Source organism: Bemisia tabaci, chromosome 1 (genome assembly GCF_918797505.1).
Source record: "Bemisia tabaci chromosome 1, PGI_BMITA_v3".
Classification (NCBI taxonomy): Eukaryota; Metazoa; Arthropoda; class Insecta; order Hemiptera; family Aleyrodidae; genus Bemisia; species Bemisia tabaci.
In genome coordinates, this window is record NC_092793.1 from 134,297 (window position 1) to 153,775 (window position 19,479).

Here is a 19,479-nt window from a genome sequence, read left to right on the forward strand (position 1 = left end):
AAAAAATTCGGATTTTCGGACTTGTAAAAATTTTCGGTTTCGAAAGACCGTATCTTACAGTGAGGGTCTGGTATCGGAGACTGGAGATTAGGGTCTGATTCGGGAAATTGAAAAATTTTTCGGAAAATTACCGTCCTCCGATCCGCCGCGGACCGATGCGATTCTTTTCCATTATCCAAGATCGGAAAATTCTACGGACCGACTTTCGATGCGATTTTTTGTTTTCGAGATTTCGGACTTGTAAAATTTTCGCAACGAAAGACCGTATCTTACAGTATGGACCTGGAATCGGAGACTGGAGATTAGAGTCTGATTCGGGAATCTCCATTTTCAGTAGTGTGCGCTTGGAGATGCGTATGGGAACCTTGTGTTTTGCGATGTGCGACTGGGATTGGATATTGCAATATTCAGTTTCATGAATCAAACATTTTTATTATTCTACAATTCGGTACAATAAACAGAAAAATCATATAAAGAAAAGAAAGCTATACAAGTTAAAATAATCCATGCTGATACATCCCAGTATCACCCGTTGGACATACATCGGGCACAGAGACAACGTTCTGAATAATTTTGGCGCGCTCTAACTTGTAAAGGAATAAGATGAGTGACTTATATCTTCATTGTGAGAAAATGGAACACCTCGACCGCTCGACTCTAACTCATAAAAATGGGTACGAGCCCAACTTAAAAACGTGCAATCATCTTCAAACTTCCATGAGATGACCCCTCAGGTGTTGTCTGATAAGTAAACCAAGAATTTTCCGACATTTTCACTTGTGCAGCGAATAGCGGCGGTCGGCATCACATTGTCCATTCTGCGTGTTAAAAACAAAGTGCTCCGAACTCCAACTCATAAAAATGGGTACGAGCCCAACTTAAAAACGTACAATCATCTTCAAACTTGCATGAGATGAGCCCTCAGCCGCTGTGAGGTCAGTAAAGCAAGAATTTTCCGACATTTTTACTTGTGCAGCGAATAACAGCGGTCGGCATCACATTGTCCATTCTGCGTGTTAAAAACAAAGTGCTCCGAACTCCAACTCATAAAAATGGGTTTTTAAGTTGGACTCGTTCCAACTTAAAAACCTGCAATCATCTTCAAATTTGCATGAGATGAGCCCTCCGCCAATGGTCCATATCCTCCAGTATGGGCCTGGTATCGGAGACTGAAGAGTAAGGTCTGATTCGGGATATTAGAAAAATTTCGGAAAATTACCCTCCTCCGATCCGTAGCGGACCGATGCGATTCTTTTCCATTATTGAAGATTGGAAAACTGTGCGGACCGAATTTTGATACGACTTTTTGTTTTCGAGATTTCGGACTTGTAAACTTTTGACGGCATCCACGATATACCATATCTTACAGTATGGGTCTGGCATCGGAGACGGGAGATTAAGGTCTGATTCGGGAAAATAAATAATTTTCGGAAAATTACCCTCCTCCGATCCGTAGCGGACCGATGCGATTCTTTTACACTATCGAAGATTGGAAAACTGTACAGACCGAATTTTGATACGACTTTTAGTTTTCGAGAAAATCCAACTTTTACCTGAGTCGCATGGACCATATCCTCCAGGATGGGACTGGTATCAGTGACTGCAGAGTAGCGTCTGATCCGGGAATTTCAATTGTTAGCGGTGTGCGCTTGGAGATGTGGATCCGAACCTTGTGTTTTGGAACTAGCAACTGGGATTGCATATTGCAATTTCAGTTTGATGAATCGAAAACTTGTAAAATTTTCGGGATCAATAGACCATAGTCTCCAGGATGGGGCTGGTATCGGTGAAGGAGAGGAGGGTCTGATTCGGGATATTAAAAAATTTTCAAAGTCCTACGCTGGAAAATATTTTCAGAAAATTACCCTCCTCCAATCCACCCCAGCCCGATACGATTCTTTTACACTATCGAAGATCGGAGAACTCTTCAGACCGAATTTTGATACGACTTTTCGTTTTCGTGAAAATCCAACTTTTACCTAAGTCGCATGCGTATCCTACATGTATATACGAGTTTTTATGATTGTTTGAATAAATAGATTCTTGACTTTTACTATTAACCGGTTGTATGTTTGATGTTATAAACACGTCTATGACACATATCTTATGTGTATACGCGGTTTCCTTCGTGGCCTTCGTAAATTGCGGTCCTCGCTCCGTCCAGAGTTCAAAATTTATCGTGAACTAGCTGTCTGTTCGTGGATCGTACAACAATGTGAAGTCTGGTTTTAGTTTCTACAGATCAAGGGAATCAGAAAAACGTAAAATTTCATTGCGGATAGCCCGGGGTCATAGAAAATGCTCCTTTGAAGTGATGACTTTTTTTACATAGAAAAAAAAAACGAATTAAATTACAATGCTGTATGGCGGGTATTGTACAATAAGGCAACGTTGTAAAAATTGTTCAACGAAAATTGCAATCATCTTCAAATTTGCATGAGATGACCCCTCCGGTGTTGTCTGATAAGTAAACAAAGAATTTTCCGACATTTTCGCTTGTGGAGCGAATGGCAGCCGTCGGCTTCACGTTGACCATTCTGCGAGTTTAAATGATTGCACGGTTTTAAGTTTGGCCCGTACCCAATTTTATGAGATGGAGTACGGAGTTCTTTCTTTTAAACTCGCAGAATGGTCAATGTGAAGCCAACCGCTGCTATTCGCTGCACAAGTGAAAATGTCGGAAAATTCTTGGTTTACTTACCTCACAGCGGTTGAGGGCTCATCTCATGCACTTTTGAAGATGATTGCACGTTTTTAAGTTGGCCTCGTACCCATTTTTTTGAGTTGGAGTTCGGAGCACTTTGTTTTTAAAACGCAGAATGGATAATGTGATGCCGACCGCTGCTATTCGCTGCATAAGTGAAAATGTCGGAAAATTCTTGCTTTACTGACCTCACAGCGGTTGAGGGCTCATGTCATGCAATTTTGAAGATGATTGCACGTTTTTAAGTTGGGCTTTTACCCATTTTTATGAGTTGCAGTACGGAGCGCTTTGTTTTAGGAAACGAAACTTGCTGCAAGAAGGATAATTTAATTTTTCTATGAACATTAATTTTTGAAGTTGTTGCTTGCATTGACTCAGTAAATTGAGCTGATCGGATGTTTTGCGCGTTCTGTCAAACGGACCTAAACGCTATGGAAAAGCATTGCGAGTACAGGACGGAATAATTAAGCCGGACGCCGGATTCCGCCGCCAATCTAAGCCCCTGTACCTTCCTCACCCTATAACGCTTAAGTCCGTTTGATAGAAATACGTCCAATTGTTATGAAGGCTTCCCGGTGGTCTCATTGCATTCATAGTTGAGGAGTAGCGGATGGCAAATAAGCCTTCGGTGCATTTGGTGCCGTCAGAATTCGTGTAGGACGCATCGTTTTCCAGATATCGAGCAAAAACCATCGATTATTTATTGATTTTCTATCTAAATCTATGGTAAAGTATCAAAATCATCAACCAACAACATTCTCATATAAAGTTGTGGTTAATAATCGAAATCATCAACTTTCGTTACACAAACCAATATCATATTGTCAAGTATCACCGGTAATTCAATCAGTAGCAATTATGTTGCATAACCTACAAGTTGAAGGGTAAAATAAACCATTGCATAACCCGCAGATTGAAGGGGCTACATGCAATACCTCGTATTATTAGAATTGTATAACCCGCATATTGAAGGAGTAACATCACCCTGCCATTTCGTTGAACAATTTTTACAACGTTGCCTTATTGTACAATACCCGCCATACAGCATTGTAATTTAATTCGTTTTTTTTTCTATGTAAAAAAAGTCATCACTTCAAAGGAGCATTTTCTGTGACCCCGGGCTATCCGCAATGAAATTTTACGTTTTTCTGTTTCCCTTGATCTGTAGAAACTAAAACCAGACTTCACATCGTTGTACGATCCACGAACAGACAGCTAGTTCTTGATGAATTTTGAACTCTGGACGGAGCGAGGACCGCAATTTACGAAGGCCACGAAGAAAACCGCGTATATACATAAGATAGGTTTGTGTCATAGACGTGTTTATAACATCAGACATACAACCGGTTAATAGTAAAAGTCAAGAATCTATTTATTCAAACAATCATAAAAACTCGTATATACATGTAGGATACGCATGCGACTTAGGTAAAAGTTGGATTTTCACGAAAACGAAAAGTCGTATCAAAATTCGGTCTGAAGAGTTCTCCGATCTTCGATAGTGTAAAAGAATCGTATCGGGCTGGGGTGGATTGGAGGAGGGTAATTTTCTGAAAATATTTTCCAGCGTAGGACTTTGAAAATTTTTTAATATCCCGAATCAGACCCTCCTCTCCTTCACCGATACCAGCCCCATCCTGGAGACTATGGTCTATTGATCCCGAAAATTTTACAAGTTTTCGATTCATCAAACTGAAATTGCAATATGCAATCCCAGTTGCTAGTTCCAAAACACAAGGTTCGGATCCACATCTCCAAGCGCACACCGCTAACAATTGAAATTCCCGGATCAGACGCTACTCTGCAGTCACTGATACCAGTCCCATCCTGGAGGATATGGTCCATGCGACTCAGGTAAAAGTTGGATTTTCTCGAAAACTAAAAGTCGTATCAAAATTCGGTCTGTACAGTTTTCCAATCTTCGATAGTGTAAAAGAATCGCATCGGTCCGCTACGGATCGGAGGAGGGTAATTTTCCGAAAATTATTTATTTTCCCGAATCAGACCTTAATCTCCCGTCTCCGATGCCAGACCCATACTGTAAGATATGGTATATCGTGGATGCCGTCAAAAGTTTACAAGTCCGAAATCTCGAAAACAAAAAGTCGTATCAAAATTCGGTCCGCACAGTTTTCCAATCTTCAATAATGGAAAAGAATCGCATCGGTCCGCTACGGATCGGAGGAGGGTAATTTTCCGAAATTTTTCTAATATCCCGAATCAGACCTTACTCTTCAGTCTCCGATACCAGGCCCATACTGGAGGATATGGACCATTGGCGGAGGGCTCATCTCATGCAAATTTGAAGATGATTGCAGGTTTTTAAGTTGGAACGAGTCCAACTTAAAAACCCATTTTTATGAGTTGGAGTTCGGAGCACTTTGTTTTTAACACGCAGAATGGACAATGTGATGCCGACCGCTGTTATTCGCTGCACAAGTAAAAATGTCGGAAAATTCTTGCTTTACTGACCTCACAGCGGCTGAGGGCGCATCTCATGCAAGTTTGAAGATGATTGTACGTTTTTAAGTTGGGCTCGTACCCATTTTTATGAGTTGGAGTTCGGAGCACTTTGTTTTTAACACGCAGAATGGACAATGTGATGCCGACCGCCGCTATTCGCTGCACAAGTGAAAATGTCGGAAAATTCTTGGTTTACTTATCAGACAACACCTGAGGGGTCATCTCATGGAAGTTTGAAGATGATTGCACGTTTTTAAGTTGGGCTCGTACCCATTTTTATGAGTTAGAGTCGAGCGGTCGAGGTGTTCCATTTTCTCACAATGAAGATATAAGTCACTCATCTTATTCCTTTACAAGTTAGAGCGCGCCAAAATTATTCAGAACGTTGTCTCTGTGCCCGATGTATGTCCAACGGGTGATACTGGGATGTATCAGCATGGATTATTTTAACTTGTATAGCTTTCTTTTCTTTATATGATTTTTCTGTTTATTGTACCGAATTGTAGAATAATAAAAATGTTTGATTCATGAAACTGAATATTGCAATATCCAATCCCAGTCGCACATCGCAAAACACAAGGTTCCCATACGCATCTCCAAGCGCACACTACTGAAAATGGAGATTCCCGAATCAGACTCTAATCTCCAGTCTCCGATTCCAGGTCCATACTGTAAGATACGGTCTTTCGTTGCGAAAATTTTACAAGTCCGAAATCTCGAAAACAAAAAATCGCATCGAAAGTCGGTCCGTAGAATTTTCCGATCTTGGATAATGGAAAAGAATCGCATCGGTCCGCGGCGGATCGGAGGACGGTAATTTTCCGAAAAATTTTTCAATTTCCCGAATCAGACCCTAATCTCCAGTCTCCGATACCAGACCCTCACTGTAAGATACGGTCTTTCGAAACCGAAAATTTTTACAAGTCCGAAAATCCGAATTTTTTTGCACAATCTGGCAACATTGTATCGAAAAATTAACTAATTTCTTGCCCCATCTGGCAACACTGTAAAATGTGATGTTGCAAAATTTCACCAATAAATAAATCATTTATTTAAGTGCACCGTCCGGCAACGCTGCTGCGCCATCTTGAAAAATACATCGTTGCATAAACCACAGATTGAAGGGGCTACATTACACAATTGCATAACCCGCATATTGAAGGGGCAACATGCAATACTTTCTTTTTACAGCGTTGCCATATTGAACAATAATCCCTATACAACACTGTAATTTAATTCGGATTTTTCTGCACCATTGTGCAACGCTGTTGGACATTTTACTGCGCTAAAGTCCTCATTTTCATACTCCTATCTTTGTCCTCATACACAATCAGCAGAATTAGCATTGTAGCCACGGCCGCCATCTTGGATTTTGAAATTCAAAAAATCTGACTAAAAATTCGAGTTTCCCGTTGAAAAATACCTCCGGATACCGAGTCTCACGAAAATCGGGTGAATAGGAGCCGACTTAGCATTTAGCCACGGCCGCCATCTTGGATTTCGGAATTTTGATAATCTGACCAAAAATTCGAGTTTCCCGTTGAAAAATATCTCCGATTACAGAGTTTCACGAAAATTGAGCGAACAGGAGTAGACTTAGCATTTTAGGCCACGGCCGCCATCTTGGATTTCGAAATTTTGAAAATCTGATCAAAAATTCGATTTTCCGTTGAAAAATACATCTGGATACCGAGTCTCACGAAAATCGAGCGAATAGGAGCCGACTTAGCATGTTAGGCCATAGCCGCTGTCTTGAATTTTGAAAATTTGAAAATCTGACCAAAAATTCGAATTTCTCGTCGAAAAATACCTTCGGATACCGAGTTTCACGAAAATCGAGTGAACAGGACCCAACTTAGCATTTTAGGCATTAATACACAACAACGCCGCCAGGGATGAATCCGTCCATGAAGTAGTACGACTAGGAGGCTCCAATCGTGGCATTCTTCCAAAAAAGCGCGAAAACTTATCGGTTTGAAAATTCAGATTTTAAACGCCAAGTACATTTTTTTTCAATACGAGATTAAAACACAGACCAGTTTTGAATTATCGACAGTATCACCATGATTCCAATTATACACTGCACAACATATCATTCGCTCACAAGAAAAAACAATGAATTAAAATAAAATCATGGCAAGGTCCACAGCCGAAAATGGCGACGATTCCCATCTACCAACGCGCGCTCTAACCAATGGTGGATGTACCATTGGTAACATCCACTGCAGACACCGATCGGAATAGCAGCTCTAGGTGCTAGGATCAGAGCCGCTAAAATACATACGGTCTAAAAAGCTCATCATGGCGTCTTTCCACGGCAGTAGATCTACCCAGAAAGAGGAAACAACTCAGGCGCACAGCATTCCGCGCATGGTCGGTCCGATGTCCTATTCGATTTCTACAAAAGTGTACGTTTTAGATAGAAAAAAACGAGGAAAAAAAGTTGAGATCCGTGATTTCATCCGGGCTCTTTTAAGAACAGCTGGGTATATCAAAGTCTCCTCTTTACTTCTAAAATTGAATGTCCCATGGTTCGGAAACCACCCACCTTGGATAAATGAAATATTCTGGGGATGATATGAAAACTGCGTAACGGTCGGACAATGAGTGTTTCTACACAAATAAAATTAATATAGTAAAAAATCCGAATCGGGTCATTTTTGAACTGAGATTCAATTTACAATGATCCATACACGAGACGCTACAAGATTTTCACGGACACCATGTATTAACTCATAGACGTAAGAAAGTGATCTGATGAATTGCTTACCTATGAATAAAAGATATCCGGCGTAAACAGGTGGAAAACCAATGACTATTTGATAAAATATAAGAGCATATGAGAACCACATGGCTGCACAGACATCATTGCAGATATGTCCCAAACCATATGCATATCTCTCATATTTGGCCAATCTGAATGTTTCTTTTTCATCCAGATCGCTCGAATCCACCAGGAGAGGGCTATCTTCTGCCGTTGAATGTATTTCATCTTCCTTTTCAGCCATGTTCTCCGAGCAAGTTAGTGATCAAATTTTATTACGTTCTGTCACTCGCTGATAAAAACTTCTGTTTGTCTATGTAAAAGAAACATTTTACCTGAAAATTTTAATAAGAAAATAAGAAAAATTAATCAACAAATTACTTTTCAGATACAAAGTACTTGAATAGATATTCAACTTAAATTATATGATTGAAATTTGCTTGAAAAACAATCGAAAATAGAGGGAACATCAATGACTGAAGTCGATCACTGCATCTACCTATATCACTGTCTAAATTGTTGTATACTTAGGTCTCAGCTCATGTTTTATTTCTGTAAAAATAAATTTAACCGTCACATTTCCCAGAAACCTCACTGAAAAATATAATACTTATGCTGTTTTCGCACCTAGTATGTCAAAACTGTGTCTGGTGATCCGAAGATGCTGCCTTTACTGCCCTGGCACTAAGCTTTACATCCTATGAATGCAAAGTCAACTGCGTGGGCAATCAAGGTAGCATCTTAGGACCGACAGACATATTTTTGACATCCTCGGTGCTAAAACAGCATACCATTTTTTTCAAGGCGTTTGTGAATTTCATTAATTTACATCAAAATGTGAGCAGACACTAGGCATACCGGGGTAGTCCGGGAATCATCAAACTTAAAAAAATTGGCGGTAGCTTAACCTAACTAGAGGAATCTGCTCTGTTATTGACAATCCACAATCTGTTAAATTTTATCTAACAATATTTAAATACCGCTGTTAAATATAAATTTAAAAATAGTATTTGAAATCTACCGGCATACCGGGGTTTTCAGGGACTGGAAGGGGTGCGCCCCCTGAACCCCCTGTCACTCGCTGCGCGAGTGAAATTCGGCACATTTCTGATTAGTTGGACATTCGCACTATGATGTATACATTTTGGAGACTCTCAAGACAAAAATAATTTTGTAATAGAACCTTGTTGCCGGAGCGTGCCATCACTTGCACATTAATAAGTATGTGGAAATGAGGCAATGATGGGGATCGATCATTTCTTCAAAATTGCATTTGACTGGGACGTTAGTCTCATCGGGTGGAGGAAAGTGACAACCGTGGATCTCTTGCGCAATTTGACTTGCTGAAGTAGCAAAAGTTCATCTTTACTTCGAAAGAAGATCATCGGTGGCATAGAGATTACTTAAAAACTGCTCAACGATAATATAGTCCGAGTTCCGAATAGCTATGAGCCCACACGTTTTTTTTTTTTTTTTTTGGCGCGTGTTCGTAGTAGGTATACCGCCTTTGCGATCGTTTTGACCCCCCACTCGATACAATAACCGAGTCCCTTAGTTCCTTACCGGAAAGTGACTGCCGCGAACTTCTGAGATTTTCCAAAGCGTGTAAAAAATTACTAATCCGTCAATAATTATGATTTAAAGTTTTTTGTCATTCTGGGGGTTTCTAGTTTATGTGCAATGAATACCACGAGTCTACGTTACTTGGTTTTTTTAACAAAAACCTAAGAATGCTCCGCGCTAATTTAAAATATGCATATATAAGCAGAAGCAAACGAACTGATTTGAGGATGGCTGAGCGGTTCAGCACTCTTCGAATGAGAATTTCACTACTCCGTTTTGTTCAAAACGTTGCTTTGACAGATCTCCACACCCCTGTTATGCGGTTCAAAATTTGGTACCACTGCTCTGACAGCCAGGGCCAGCCAGGGCAGCCGTAAGTGCAATCTGTCATGAGCCTCGAGACTCATTAGAATATTTGCTAAACGTGGCTCATGCAGGAAGCTACTTGCGCACATATGGAAATCTACCTACCCCTTTCTTCCCCGCGCGCCTGACCCCAGCGTCGGCTTCTCGAAAAACACAATAGCTCGGCTCCCGGCGAGGCGGCCGCCGCTTAACTTACGCTCGATTAACCATTTCACCGTCACGCTAGGCTTCGTCCAATTTTTAAAAAAATTGGTTCGCGTGTACCTAGCAATTTTTTCCTTACTCTCCGTTAAAACACGAATGGAAAGAGGTCTCATTCATAAAAATCGGCCGAACAGAAGAGAAGTTACAGTATTCAAAATCCGAAAAAATCAACAAAACCACGACCTCCCCATGAAAAAATTAAATGAAAGGGGGATAAGAAGAAATGTAAAAATTACAATTAAATATAATTGACCTCTGAATTTGACAAGCAGTTCCATTATATAACGGAAAAAAATTAGGAGTGATTACAAAAAATACGCCTCTTGCAAGGGGCTTCCTTGTAAGAATTTTGACCTGAAGACAAGGGTCGAATAGCAGCAGTACTCCATACAATACACAGTATGCCTCAACGAGTTAAACATGTTTTATACGTCCAAATCGAAAATTCTTTATATTTTTAACTACACTGTCTCTTGAGTCGTTTAAACAAAGAAAAAAAAAAGAAAAAAAAAAAAATCCGTCGAGATTCTGGATCGTAAAGGCGCTTTAAAAGTATTCTGGGGCTATAATAGCTAAATCGTCGGTAGTGAATCTCGTTACATTATTAAAAAGGAATTGACTCTGTAGTTTAATGCCTTAGTTTCTTGAATACGATTATTTAAACCACTCAAATATTTATACCACCAGTTTTAGCCATGAGGTGATTTCCTGAGAGCCGATAACACCACGAATTTCTCATAGAACCCTTCAAAAATGGTTTGCTTTTTGGGCAGCCAATTCGGCCATCGAACCGGGGTTTAAATGGAAGCTGATAATAACACAAAGTTCTGAGAAATATTTTAAGATGAGTATAAGAACGGTTTGTAAATAACGAGGAGAGGCAGGCAAAGCGGCTAAAATCCGATCTAATTTTGGTGTCTTCCTGTTGAATTGATGTTGCCACGGACTTCTAACTGTGTCCACAAATGGTTTCTGTTCAGCATATCGATACGTACGTATTTTTACATGGAGAATCTAATTTTCACGTCAGGGAGTAGACATATTTTGATTTTCGACTTTATACGGAAAATTTATGGTTTTTTTCAGGATAGAAATTACTTATTATTGTTTCATGAAAAATAAATGCACCCAACATGACTATAGCATATTGACTTTTAAGTACATATGTGCACTCACGAAATTGATTCGTAAATTCAACGAGTGGGTACATCGACCTGGTATATCAAGTTTCTGCGCTATTTTATAGCAAATCGGTAGATTTTGAGGATGTAGATTTCTTACTTTCAATTCATGAATGAATAAAGCATGGACATGGTTGAACTGCTTTGCATGGAAAGACGTTTAATATAACAAAATCAAGACATCATCATCATCATTAATTTATACAAACTTCGAATGATTCAGACTTTCAGCGATTCTACCTTTTTCTATTTCACTCGAGAGGTTGCCAGATTGTGCGATAAATGTGAATATTTTACATGGATTTGAATTGGGAAAAGTGCTAAAAAAGCAACTTATCTGGCAACAATAGAGTCCGGGAGGGACGAGAGGCAGCCTACCTGGGAAAACCCATGATTTAGCCGAAAATGTCATTAAAACAATTGATTCCGTTTGAAGCATCAACTGCATACCAGGGAAAAGCTATTTTAAAATAATAATTGTAAATGGACACAGATGCTATAGAAAGGGAAAAAGGAAAGGGAAAGGAAATGAAATGAGGATATGATTACTGATATGCAATCTGAGAGAATAAAACAAAAACCTCAGAGAAATCTGTATGCAATGAATGTATAAGAAAAAAACACGAGTGGGCTCATTGGCATCACGAAATCATTTTTGCACATGAATAGATGTGTGGAGATAAGGCGATGATATGGATCGATCATTTCTTCAAAAACGCATTTGACAGGGACGTCATCCCATCGGGTGGCGGAAAAAGACAATGCATGGATCTCCTTCCGCGATTTGACTTGCTGAAGTAGCAAAAGTTCAACTTTACCTCTTAAGAAGATAATCGGTGGCGAAGGGGTCTAAAAACTGCTCAACGATACTATAGTTCCAGTTCCAAGCAATGATTCCACTCGTGTTTTTTTATTATACTTTCATCGCATATAAATTTCTCTGATGCAATGGTTTTATTTTATTGTCTCTGATTGCATATTAGTAGGTAATCATATCCTCATTTCATTTCCTTTCCCTTTCCTTTTTCCCTTTCTGTAGCATCTGTATCCATTTACAATTAATATTTTAAAATAGCTTTCTCCTAGTATACAATTGATGCTTCGAATGGAATCAATTGTTTTAATGACATTTCGGGCTAAATCATGGGTTTTTCCAGGAAAGCAGCCTCTCGTCCCTCCCGGACTCTATCGTTGCCAGATAAGCTGCTTTTTTAACACTTTTTCCAATTCCAATCCACGTAAAATATTCATATTTATCGCACAATCTGACAACCTCTCGAGTGAAATAGAATCGCTGAAAGTCTGAATCCTTCGAAGTTTATATTAATGATGATGATATTAATGATGTCCTTTCACATGGAAAGCACAACATTTTCATGAAGTGCCATGGAAACCAGGTCACTTCCATAGAACTTTTGTGGGAATAAAGTAGGTAAAATATTTCTTTGTGAGCTCGACATAAAACTCACAACACTTTCATGCAGCTCACATCGCAGGCATAGGTCTTTTGCCACACTGTGTAATGAAGGGAAGAGAACTTTAGCGTCCAGCCCACCTCCAAACTAGGGACTTCAAAGAGGCTCATCGATGGAACTGTTGACTGTTGAAAGCCAACAGGCTTTGCCGACGATCTTTGAATGTAACCGATTGTGTTTGAGATACATCACAGATCAGATCTGAAAATTTTCAAGGAATTCCGTGCAGAAATGGCTGAGAAATAGAAGAATTGGTGCCAGTTTGAGGGCCCCAGTTTGTAAGTGGGCTGGACGCTTTTAGTGAGATCGCTAGTAGCAAAACTAGTTGCACCAACCGTCGTAACCCAGAGTGGCATCCAGGACTATGAGCATAATATCCATACAGTTGGTCCGTAGTTGTGCTTAGCTTCTTTTTGTATTGCCCCGGCAAATATTTAAGATATGATTACTTAATGTAAAAATTAATAAAACCGCATTTGTTGGCATTTAGAGTTAAGGATGAAGAAATGTATAGCATGATTGCCGGTGATACGATAGGTAAGTTTATGTTGGCAATGCTCAACTTCAAACCAATTCGGCGGGTAGTATGAAAATACGGAAGGATTCGTATGCCGTAATATTTCTCTTAACTGGAGGGTTTCTTTTGGAGTTCAGTGCCCAACAAGATCAACCCATCAGCTGGTAGGTACGTGAGACAAGAAATCCAGAAGGTACTGTCCCGTGAACGCAGGAGCAAAACCAAAGGGAAAGGAAAACCGATATAACACTCCAGAAAATGTTTACTGGTCAACACCATGTGTGGCTGTGTAGAAAGTACATTTAAAAGTACGTTTGAAGTTTAAATTGAAAGTATAAGAGATCAGTTTAATCGCTACCTACCCTGATCGCCGGTAATAAGTTTACCGGCTGCTGTACCCATCTCACAAACATTTCATCCAAATCATTGCACAACCTAACAACATGGCCGTAAGTGTTCTGAGAATAATTATTTTTCATCAACAAGAATATATGTTTCAAGAATGTTGGACAACATTAATTATATTTCCCGGGCCTGATTATTTTTTCATGACCACTTTCTTTTTTCAGCCCTGAATATTTTTTCTCGGTCATTTTTTTTCTCTCTGTTAGAATATCTTTTTGCCAAAACGGCAAACTATAGTTTGGCATTGACTTAGAAATTGCATATTTTTACATGAATTTCGCGAAACCCCAAAATGGGAAATTTTAATTTGACTTATGCTCCAGCAGGCGCAATATACGAAAATTTCCCATCAGAGCGCAAGTGTCGTGTTTGAAGCATAACCACAATGTTCAAAACGCTCTACAAAGTGCGCGCCAGGAACTGCTCGCGATGGTTCGAACTAGAGATGCAAGATTTTATCAACTTTAACAAATTTATAAAATGAACTTTTGTGAATTTCGATGATTTTTGAAAACTTCTGTACTATATGGGCTCAGTGTGACATGAAACTGTAAATTCTTTATTTTTTTAAAAAAAAGTAGGAAAAAAAGAGGGAGAAAAGAAGAAAATAGAAGGATACCTAAGCCAAACGATCATTTGTTGCGGATTGCGTTAGCTGCCCCATAGAAATTTTTGAAATTTCTTTCACTTTTCAGCAAAACGGGATTTGGTTTTGCGTGTGTGCTTCAAAGTGTTTAATCCTTTCAGACCTGACGTGCACTGTAATGCACGTAACTTTGAAAAATCGTAGCGCGATTACTATTTATGCCACAGGTTTTCAACTTGGTGTGTGCTTGGTCTGTGCCTCTAGAAGGCCATAATCTATGCCAAAAGAATACATACAGCACTCTTGCCGCAATCACACGCTTTAGCAGCTGAATGTGGAAGTAAACTATCATTGCCCAGCGGCTGTTTCGCGAATTCGAGTTATTTTCATCCAGATGTGTATCAAATCTACTCGAATAGTTCAAACAAATCCGATGGTTCCTGAGAATCGTCGCGCTGAGTTTTGCGCGTCACGCGCAAAATTCAGGCATTGGGCCGATGACTTCCACATTTAAGCCGCACATTCAGCTTGCTTCCACATTCAGCGTGTGATTGCGGCATCTTCTATGAATTATCTGAGAACTAACATCAGTATACCAACTGAAATTTTGGAGAAAAAAATGTCCAACTTCGCCGTTCTTTTGTGTCCGCCCTAGAAAAGATATCGGGTCAAAAAAATTATGCTAGCATCGACGAGGGCTAGATCAGGCTGCACACAAAGTTTGCCGGAGATATTCAAAAAAGGTACCTGGAAAATCCTGGAAAAGTGCCTGAGCACTTTGGTGTACGTCGGGTCTTAAATGTGGAACGTTGGTACTCAGGTGTTGTTGCTTGCCCACAAAATAGTCGTGAGATGCATGTGCTAAAATGCTCTCCCACTTTTACGTAGATTTGAGAAAATTCTGATTAGAAAATGAGACTAAAAAGAAAAAAAAAATATTTCATGTTTTTTTTCTTTCAAATCCAGTATCTGAGACCTGATGGGTGATTTCACGATAAGAGGAATAGTCGTGGTTATAAACCACGACTCTAGTCGGGGGTTATAAACGACATAGGGCAAAAATATTGAAAACTAACGTGATAAATCAATAAGAATAATACCCCTGAACTTATCCATGCTAAAAATTATCATTATATTTAATAATACAAGACTTTAAAGTCCGAAAATTTCCGGTCGGTTTCGCGTCGCCAACCCCGATTTTGAAGCAAAAAAGCAATTTGCGGTAATAAATTAGTACTGACCATGGATTCTTTGGCAATATTTGCGGAAAGGAGACTCTAATGTTCAAGGAAATTGCCAGTTTGAAGTAAAATGTTTATTTTTAAGTGAGAAAAGTCATTAGAAAGAAGTGTCGCCACATTTGGCAAAATATCTTTGCAGTTGTATTAAGTGCAGTGTTTATCTCTCCAGAAGGAGTCAGGAGTTTCAAAACTATCATCAAATTGTTCGCTGAAGTCTTCTCGACAAAACCATTACCGAAAGGTAAGTCAGTTTTTTTTTACAGTGAAAACTTCAGTTTTTATAAAAACCAGTGATTTTTAGGTGTGTAGCACTAATTCCCCACTAGGTACACAAAATCCTCAATTTAATATTTTCAAACTAAAAGGAGGTCTCCAAAGTTTAGAAAACTTTCAAGGCAGCATTAGTTCCATCTCATAACTCAAGAACTGCCAAGTCTCATCTTTTGTATCATCGCTTTTATTTCACATTTTCAAGTTTCGGTTACGCTGTGTCGGTTCGGTTACGTAACCGACACAATTTGGCAGGGCCGCCATGTTTGCGTGGTGAGTAGTGAAAAGGAAGAAAGAAAAATCGACTCGAACTGGTGAAAAGATGTATTTCCATTTTCCGGCAACTTTCAACCTCGCTCTATTAGCACTACCCTTTCAGTCATACCACATCAACAAGTGTATCGGGGCCGTCTCGCCAGAATTGTTGATTTTTTAGCTATTTTTTTGCTCTTTTTAAAAATTCTGCCTCCTTCTACCCGACTTTTTTTCAATTTCCAAAGAGTGTGCCAGAATCTGAATTAAAAATATTTATTCTATTCTTGATCTAACCGAGGGAGGTCTCATAAGCATTATATATACTATGGTTCCTTTAGTACGGTGGCTAGTTGCAACTTAGTGGCAAATCGTGATACAGTTTAGCGGTTTTCGGGGGTCAAAGTAGATGGCATTTTAAAAGTTTTGAGTCGAAGAGGCATTTCAAATTTACCCAAGTAGCATTTTGCAACGAAAAAATTGCAATTTAAATGAAATAAAATTTCCAGATGATTTCAACTTTCTTGCAAGAAAATTTCAATTATTTAACAACATCTGACCCCCTCATTGTAAAAAAGTTGCAATTTTTTTGCGAAGAAATTTCAATATTGACGACCTTTAAATTTCAACCCCTAAATTTTCCGGGGCAATTAGAATAATTTGGACTCATACTTTCCTGAAGTCCTACGACGTTTAGCAGCGGAAAATACCGGACGTCCTCGTGTGGACTAGAACCCGACCCGCGAGTGTCATAGCCGAGTACTCTGCCACTGAGCCACAGGGAGCTGATGAATAGGGTTAAAATCACGGCTGTTCAGGCTGTTATAACATGCATTGCGTCAGTGCGCGGCTCAACTTTCATGATAGATTTGATTAACGCCGTGTTATCTCAGGCTTCTTTCTTTTGCCTATTATTATTTTTTTTTCTCGTTATTTTTTTTTCGTGTTATTTTTTTTTTGTATTATTTTTTTGTGTTAGTTTTTTTCGATAAGACGTAATATGTACTTACACTAAATTTACACTGGTGTAAATTACACCACATACTAACTTGAGAACTTAAAAATATTTTTAAAATATTTTCGAAACTTTATCTTAAGGAATATTTTAAAAATGTTTACAGACAATATTTTTGAATTATTTTAAAAATATTTTTGGTAAACATTTTCAAAATATACACTTAAAAAGTTTTAAAACATTTTAAAAATATTTTGAAAATATTTTATTTTCAATATTGCCATGAAAATATTTTGATAAATGGGTTAGGTGAGACATTTAAGTCGAAAAAACTTTAAAACAACCAGAAAATTGGATGCCAGGCACATGGCGTGAATATGTTTCAACATGATTGCACCGAAATTGCAGTCTTTATAGTGCCTTGAAAAAGAAGGTTAGGCAACAAGCATAACCTACATTTCTTGCAAACTCATTCCAATGAAATTGCAACTTTTTCAGCGCCTTCAAATGAACGTATAGGCAACAAGCAAAAATTGCAATCAACTCACAATCCATTGCAATGAAATTGCAATCCATGCTACTTGGGTAGTGGCAGATCCAAGATGGTGGCCATTCAAAATGGCGTCCGGGCACGTACTTTGAGCCGCTATCGATCGAGATCCACTGAACCGATTTAATTTTTCTTTTTTTTTGTTTAAAAGGTAATTTACAGGAGAATATAACAAAATCACGAAATTTTTTATTTTGACAATATACAGGGTGTTTATTCCACAAAAACCGGTTTTTCAGAAACACAGAAATCGTTTACATTTAAATAACTTTTCAGGATGGGCGTAACAGCAATTTAAGATGTATTTTTTCTGAAAGAGCTTGTTTTTGGCTTTCCAACGGTATATTACACTATGGGTCTTTAATTAACAGTTTGGGTAATATCTTAATCCGCGCGGCGGCGGCGCGCGATGGACCTCCGAAATAGCAGTGTAGCGCATACGCCATATCGCTCTAGTTCCGCTTCTACTGAACCAATTTCAAATTTTTTTGTTTTGTTCGGAAGGTGTATCAAAAGAGAAATTTGAAGACAGCTAAGGGGGATCTGAGCCCCCGACTCCTTTTTTATTCAATATAGAAAATGTCTATTTATGTGCTTTTCAGTGTTTTTTCCTTCTTGTACGTTGGCTTAGTGCCGAAAAAGGGCAAAATGCTGCGAATCGTGTTTTGCCACTTTGGGAGGTCAAACAAGATGACATTTGAAGAGTTTTGAGTCGAAGAGGCATTTCAAATTTAGTGGCAGATCCAAGATGGCGGCCATTAAAAATGGCGTTCGGGCGCGTACTTTGAGCCGCTATAGATCGAGATCCACTCACTGAACCGATTTAATTTTTCTTTTTTTTGTTTAAACGGTAATTTACAGGAGAATATAACAAAATCACAAAAATTTTGATTTTGACAATATACAGGGTGTTTTTTCCACAAAAACCTGTTTTTGTGCATTGAAAAAAAAAACCTTTAACCCATATAACTTTTAAAATTGCATGATTAATGCCACTTTAAATATGCAACACGTTAAAGAGCGTGTTTTAAGCTTTCCAACGATATATTATATGATGGGTCTAAAATTTCAGGTTTTCGCAACACTGCGATCCGCGCGACGGCGACACAGCGCGGGCCTGCATAAATTAATCCAGGGGCATATGTCGAAAAGAAGCCTCCCGTGGAATAGTGAATGGAGTAAGTGTGGAAAATGGCCTAATCACTTCTTTTCGATGTGTGGAAAAATGATTTTGATGTTGTCAAGCTCAATTTTGCGTCCAACCCCTCCAATTCAAGATGGCGGCCAAAATGGGGGCTTGGGGGTTGAAGATGTTGGAATTTGTTTTTGATGTCGTGTAAGGGGTCTATCACTATGAAACTTCGGTCGTAGAGTCCGCATTTGAGGTCCAAAATTGTCTCCGGCTCAAAGGGATGCCCAAAATCCAATATGGCCGCCATAATTTCCACGATAGGGTCAAATCTCCGAGAGTTGCGTAAATCTGCCGAGTAGGATATCTTTCACAGGGTTTTCTGGGTCGTGAATTTCACCGATGAGGTCAGAATTTCACTACAGGTTTATTGAAGCCCAAAAACTTCAATATGGCGGCCAACATGGCTGCCGCTCAGATAGTGAGAACGGTAGAGAAGTTACCTTTCCGTCTTTGAGGGATTGGCTGATGGTGGAATGTTTGGTATCGATTTATCTTAAATCTCAGCTTACTTTCTGCTTTTAATAAAGAAAAAAAAATTTAAAGTCGTACTGAGAATCCCGCTCTCCAAAGTTGGAATCCCCCTTTGTCCGCGGAACTCCCAAGGGTGACCGTTGTATTCAGAAAAGTGTATTTTGTCCTTAAATCGAGAAAAGTATTTTCTTGGGAAAAATCAGGAAATACGTTCTTGAACATGTCCTAGATGTACTACAGACAGCTATCGCTACCACTCCGATGTACTAGATGACTACATACGGAATCAGCGGAGTACATAACATGCACGAAAATTCATC

At 39.1% G+C, this 19,479-nt stretch overlaps 1 protein-coding gene across 3 annotated transcripts in view; it reads right to left on the bottom strand.

The window, feature by feature from the left end:
- The window catches only part of LOC109037968 (major facilitator superfamily domain-containing protein 12), a 97,304-nt gene that overhangs the window by 61,567 nt on the left and 16,258 nt on the right, over nt 1-19,479 (bottom strand). For 2 of the 3 annotated variants that reach the window (XM_019052861.2, XM_019052858.2), the window contains exon 2: nt 7,938-8,266. The exons of the other annotated variant lie outside the window; for it this stretch is intronic. In XM_019052861.2, coding sequence (XP_018908406.2) covers nt 7,938-8,175 — 238 coding nt within the window. In that variant the 5' untranslated portion in view covers nt 8,176-8,266. The remainder of the gene's footprint in view (nt 1-7,937; nt 8,267-19,479) is intronic. 3 annotated transcript variants of the gene reach the window in all.